Below are 6905 nucleotides of genomic sequence, written 5' to 3' on the forward strand. Positions count from 1 at the left end.
GAATCTGGAATTAGCCCAGTGCTTCACAGTGAGCTCCGGCTGCTGCACTCCACGCCTGTGCCATGTTCTCTCCGTTATAAAGGCAGACGCGACTGGCGGCTCGGTTCCAACACGATTCATAACATCGCAAAATCCTGCCATCAGCTCCAATATCCATAATGTAATTATGTGGAAAAGTGTTAATGTATGGCATATCATTTCATGGGCACGCTTCATTTATTGTGTCCTCATTGACAACATATGCCTCCCTCTCACACGTGTGCGGTGAAATCTGTGAGCGCTTCTGGAGAATTATTTCTGTGACATTCAACATGAGAATGCGGTTCCCTTTGGATGAGTTCATAACAAAGCCGACGGCGGTTTTCTCTCGGTTATAAAATTGCATCCTACAACAGCAGAGCAGGGAATAGAAATATTAGATGAGCTGCAGACAAGTCCAGTAACATTTTAAGACACATTAATTAAACTGGTATTATTTAGAAGTGAAGCCAAAGGCCAGCACAGTTATTGGTATTAATCACTCACTGCATATAGGAAAGCAAATAAGGTAAATCTCCAAACTATTCTCAAGACAGTTTGGGCATTTTTTTCCCCCTCAGGACTTTCTTTTCACTCCAACAAATTAATTATGAAAATGATATACAATAACATTTTCCCCCTGGACAGTTCCATCAGATCCTCAGATGAACAAGGAAAAAAGAATTAGGGTGAGACAGTTCATCCTTTTTCTGTATCCCAGTAGTTTCTTGCAAAGAAGAAATTTCCTTCCAAAAGGTTGATTAAATCAGTTTTCTGTTGAAGAAGCCGTGTCGCATTAACATACTGTATACAGTATGTTCCCCATAGCTGCAGTCCAGTGAAGCTGAGGTAATATGTAATGCCCAATCCATCTATATGTCCTTATAGCCTGTGTATCCAAACCTGCAATTACTATAGCAGGTTCCTGCTTCCTATAAGGCTTTAAATGACCTCGAGCACGGTCTTGTTGCTGTATATATTCCACGCGTTCTTCTAACTTGCAGTGGTGTTTGTTTACATTATTCCATATATCCACCTAGGGATGTACTTTTGTTTGGATGATTGTTGTTGTAAAAAAAAAAAAAAAGAGGGGGAAAAGCACAAAGCTTTAACACAGCGAGTGACGGAGAAGGAGTTGTGACAGTGGCAAAGAGGCCTGGGAGTCTGTAATTAATTTTGCATGAGTCGCTTTCCCTTCTCGCATTTGTTTTGTTTTGGTTTGGTTTTATGTTTTGTTTTCGGTTATTTTGAAGTCTAACTCTTTAAGAACCCGCTGGATTTCCAGGCATCATTTGTGGTTAATGTTCCTCTTTATTTGAAACAGAATACTTTTATTTTTTTCCAAATACCCAAGCCTTTTGGCAACTGTATGAAGTGACTTTCAAGATGAGTAACCTGTCAATATTGTAATGTGCTCTGCATTACAGACGCCTCTGAGATCAATGACACTGGCACCAGCAATGGAGGTGAGTTCTCTTCTGTGAACTTTCCACAGTGGGTGCTGTGAGGCACACACTGAAACCTGCTTACTTAAAAACAACCATCCCATGCTATTATGTAATAAATGCACTTAAGTTTTAATGGTTGGAGTGTAATGCAGATTTATACTCTGATTTAAAAACACTAACACATTATGTTCACATCCAGCCACATTACAAACAAAAACCCACTTACAGCTTATTTCAAAGAGCTACTCTCGCCTTGTTTTGCAGGCTTTGGCAGGGCAGAGAGATTGTTTAGGTAAATGATGCTTTTCTGCACAGAGCTGTGAGGCAAAAGATTGCTTCATTATCGTTCATATTTTCCCACTCTCTCCGTCTCTATTCTTCTCTTTTTACTCACTCTTCGCTTGTCTAGAGGAGATGAAAGATCATGCGGAGAGTTCAGAAGAACCTGATTCAATTCCTACTGACAGCAATCACTCCAAAGGTAAGGGCATGGAGAAGGCACTCGCGATGCATACTTATCTCGCACTCATCCCTATTTATAAGCAGATTCTTATTAGTAGCCACAGCTGCTGATTTAAAATTCACCTCATCTGGAGAATCCTCAGCGCTGTGCAGCTGAGTGTTACCCGGCTTCATCCTCCTCGTCTCGGTTTTCTCCCGCCTGTCTGCATCTCCTTGTCTCTATAGGGGCAGGTCGCAGGCACGCAGGTTTTACGTGCTCCTCCAGGGCCAAATGCATTTTGTAAATCCTCACTACCCATTTCAGTGCTGCAGCTCTGACCCTGATATTTTGGCATAAACGTGTCTGCGTGTCTTTGGAGATTGAGTGTGATGAATTACCTGCAAACCCAACTATCAGACATTTAATAAATCAAGTGTGCAATGCATATTATTTTAACAGGCAGCCTACACAGACGGTGGGAACAATAATCATGCCAATAAATCATATTTGATATGGATACCACATTGTTGTTTCTCAGTTCTCTGCTGAGCTTCAGAGTAATAGGACAGCGTGTAATTTGAAAGTAGACATCTGTGGAGAGTGCCGTGACTTTCTATGTCTGAATTAGTTCTGCATGTGGCTCTACAGAGATGTTGAGCCAGAGAATGAGGTAGAAAATATTGGACTGATTGTTTTGGTTGAAGAAATAGGACAGGCCATCAGCAGCATGTGAAATCATCTTTGCAGAGACTGGGGTTCGGTGTCAGAAAGATGAAGTTTTGAACGATGGCAGACATTTGTGTGGCTCACACAGTGTCATTTAAAATAACCTTTATATTTGTTTTAGGTTTAGAGTTAATGAGGTGGCCTGCTAATGTAATACATTATTTTGATTAAAAACAACCAACTCTCATTCTCATTCACTCAGCTCTTTGTGCCTTTGTGGTGCCGAGATAAGTTCGAGGTGTGAAAGGCTTTATTTACATCCTGGCTGATGGTTGATAAGTTGTCCCCGATGCTGCACTCACACCTGTGGCTGTGCCACGTGTATATGGTTCAGTCGTCAAGAGTCGAAAGTCGTCTCGCTCCCTGCCGCCTTTTCCTTTTAGCACCTACAGAGCTGCGGAAAAACAAGTGCCATCACCGTTTTTGGTGTTTGACATTAGCACGGTACAGAAGTATTACGTGTGGTGACATCTCTGTCACAGGGAAGCTAAGTAGCACATGGTGTGCAATTCAAATTAGCTAATTATATATAAATACATACATATACACATATGTATATACACATATATACGTATGTGTGTATATACACACACTTATACACATATACGTATATACATATACATATATACGTATGTATATATTTGTATATACGTGCATATATATAATTATCTAATTTGAATTGCACACCATGTGCTACTTAGCTTCCCTGTGACAGATGTCACCACACATAATACTTCTGTATGTATATACATATACATATACGTGTATGTTTATACATATAAATGTTTATATATATATATTTTTATGTATATGTATATGTTTATGTATATGTTTATATATATATATATACACATGTATATATAATTGTTGTCACTGCTCTATTTGCTTTATTGGTGCTGCAGTGTAATGTGTTCACTCAAAACTAGAGTTCAAATATATAATATCTAACATTTCTCTATAAACTAATCTTATATATTTTGTGGAGTAGTGCACTTACGTCAGCCAAAAATGTTTCCAACACTCTTAGAATCCATAGAAATCCATATTTCTATTCAAGGTAACAGACTGTTTTGGTCGCCTTTTATTGTGTGTATGCGTCACAATTGGATCGTAATTACTCGCTGCTGTTTGATGCACATTCTGCCGCCAAAGCTCTTACGGCGCGACAACAACAATTCCCATGATCCCACGCTGCGTCCTGACGTCATCAAACTTGTTTCTTTTTTTTGTTTGTTATTGTCTCGATTGAGAGACCGATAGCATCAGAAGTTGCATGCTGTGCATTTAAGAGAATTCACTGCAGTTATTCATAATATTCATGTTTTTCAGCGAGAGAGAGAGAAATGAATGGAGATGTTTTAGTGATACCACTGAAACACTGAACTTTTTTCCCACTGTCAAAATCACATACGGTTTTCTGCTCTACTTTTCTAATCTGGAATTACTGCAGCCTGCAGGCAACAATGATGCCACTGCGTATTTTATAGTCCATAGAATGATTACTGTGAAAAATCATAATTTTCACGAGTCCACTGTGGGGAGATCCTTTTGATTTACGACCTCAGACTTACTTTCAAGCCAACATTAGGATAAACTACAGAATAACAGCAACAGAGAAGAGTAGGATTTAGCTGTTTCTTCTGGGACTGCAGCTCACAGTTACATTGATTATCTCCTTTGGTCTTAGAAAATATAAAAGCTCATTGGTCTAGGTTTTCAGTTTAGGTTCACATAAGGACAAGTTGCAAATCTTTATCCTTGTCAGGTAAGTGTAATGATCACCTTGGAATGAAAGTCCATCCATCTTCTACTGCTGCTTTTATCCTCCACGTGAGGGTTGCAGGGCGCTGGTGCCGATGGTAAAAGGCATGGTATGTTCTTGATGTCGTATTATTGTTGCGTCTGAAATGCAAACATCTAAATTCAGACTATGGTTTTTTTTGTTTGTTTTTTTCATCCAGACACTGATGAGAAGAAGGAATGACCAGCTGAGGGAAAAGACAATCAACCTCATCTGACAGCCAGCAAACTGTGCGAAGGCCAACCAAGATGGTGTCACCCTGGTCCATGTCAGTAGAGACTCTGACTCTGGCCCAGGGCAACCAGCTACTCACATGATGCTCACATTCCCAACTTGATTTAGCCTCTCCCCTCCTCTTCATGAAAGGGAAAGTTCAGGTTTTTCCGAAAGTGTGGTTGTGTGAGGTATTGACGCATTGACTTCACTGAGCTTGCTGCCGTCTCTTAGAACCAGCCGGTCACTGAAAACATGGCTGCCAGCAGGGACACAAAGAAAAACAGATTTTAGCCACTTAACAAAAACTGCACCTGCTTTAGTGTATGATATCTTAATAATATATTTATAAAGTCTTTACAAACTGAAACCTTTAGTTCGTACATGAGGAACTCTATTGCACCTATGTCCATTCAGAGAAAATTAGCCCTTGGAGGCAAGGGAGTTGCTGGTCTTGCTGTATTGTTCAGTAAGTTTAGGTCACTGATTTCAAGCAACAAAGTCTGAAATTAATTAGAATTAACTGATGGAGGCAGAAGTGAATTAACATCTCCTGGACTTTGGTGCTGGGAGTGAACTTAAAAACTCCAGTTTCCTGCTGAAAAAGCTGGCAAGAAAAAGTGGCAAACATTTCCTGATACAAGTTTTTTGTAGACTGACACAGGCAGAGAATTTGGTTAAGCAGCAGAAATCTGTTTTTCCTTGTGTGTCCCTGCCGGCAGCCATGTTTTAAGTCAGCTCCAACGTCCGTGTCCCATCCCCTCTGAGATGGAGGGGGTTGCTCTGCGAAGTCGGTGCTGTCAGTGTGTCAATACCTCACACGATCACATTTCAGAAAACCTGAACAATCCCTTTAAGAAAACACTCATCCCTGAAGTATGAAGTGTGTTACGTATGTATATGTATGTATGTATAAAACCTTGCTATACGACTTGAACATATCAACCAGAAAAGAAGAGCCATACCTCACTGTGTGTTAGAGTCATACATCATTTTTGCGAGCCGGGAGTGATGAGATAAACCAGGTTAAAGTCTTTTTTTTTTTAATCTAATCCCACTGTTAGAGCATGGTGATGCTGTCAGAGGACAGCAGACACAGCTCCTGCGTGTTGACACTTCAGGCTGGATGATGCTTAACATCATCCATCCTTTTTGATAGTCGACTACCGTCTCCACAGTCGAGATGACATCACACACAACAGTGGGAACGCCTGACAACACCCTGCATTTGTGAACCTCTTTTGACTGCAACACACTGACACATGCCATGTCTTCTCACGCGCTACTGCAGATTGAGCACCGCCGTTTAGTTAAATCAACCGATACCGATGATTCAATAAGGCTACGTGCCACTTCCAGGCCTTTCATCTATGAACATCACTGATAATGTCTCCTCTCCACTGCTGTTCTAACTGCAGCTTAACTCGTTTTACCAGGAAACTGTTCATCAGCACCCACGCGCACTAAAGAGGATGTGAGTGTCTTTTAACAAATCGATTACTCCCTCCGCCCCCCCCCCCCCGCCCCTTTTCGTCTAAGCCATTTTCAGTGCATGCCAGAAAACTGCTTTGAACTTCCCCAACATAAACAGGATTTATAGTCCTCTTCGCTTTCGCTCGTCTCCTTACCAGATTGTCTTTAACTGTATCGAATGGAATCTGCCTTATTTCATATACAACCACAAATCAATCATCACAGACATAAAGAGATGGTCCAAGTATGAATTCCTGGTTGTGCATTGCTTGCTGATGATTTGTAATTTTAAATACTTCATGTAATGGCTAAAACCTGTTGTTAATGGGTTGTTTTTTTTCCCTCTTCATTTGATTTAGAAAAAAAAGGACAAAAAAAAACAACAGCTTTTTGGGGTTATTTTTTATGTTGGTATGATTCATGAATTCTCTTTCAGTAGTGCCATAGATCAGATGAATTAAGTTCTATGAAATGATGCCTTCATACTTTGATGTTTGCTTTGCTAAACTATAACAGAAACAACTAATAAAGTTTAAGGAGGAAACTATGTCTCAGCTTTTAATATGCCTTGTTATTTGACTTGGGCCATCATCACAGTAACCAGTGTTTTATTTCATTTCAGGAGCAGCTGGTAAAGTCCCATCAACGTCCCATCGGTTCCCATCAGGTTCATTAAGCGTTTACTAAATCGTCAACTATTTTGATAATCAAGTCTTTAGAGTGTAATTTGAATAATTAAATCAACCTCTCTGATTTTTGAACTTCTTAAATGAGAATATTTCCT

At 40.1% G+C, this 6905-nt stretch overlaps 1 protein-coding gene across 1 annotated transcript in view; it reads left to right on the forward strand.

The window, feature by feature from the left end:
* The window catches only part of macrod2 (mono-ADP ribosylhydrolase 2), a 390893-nt gene extending 384244 nt beyond the window's left edge, over window positions 1-6649 (forward strand). Inside the window, exons 16-18 of the mRNA XM_083898062.1 lie at window positions 1446-1484; window positions 1876-1947; window positions 4596-6649. Coding sequence (XP_083754188.1) covers window positions 1446-1484; window positions 1876-1947; window positions 4596-4618 — 134 coding nt within the window. The 3' untranslated portion in view covers window positions 4619-6649. The remainder of the gene's footprint in view (window positions 1-1445; window positions 1485-1875; window positions 1948-4595) is intronic.
* Window positions 6650-6905: the final 256 nt, after the last annotated feature.

This window comes from Microchirus variegatus (assembly GCF_963457635.1).
Source record: "Microchirus variegatus genome assembly, chromosome: 11".
NCBI classification, from domain to species: domain Eukaryota; kingdom Metazoa; phylum Chordata; class Actinopteri; order Pleuronectiformes; family Soleidae; genus Microchirus; species Microchirus variegatus.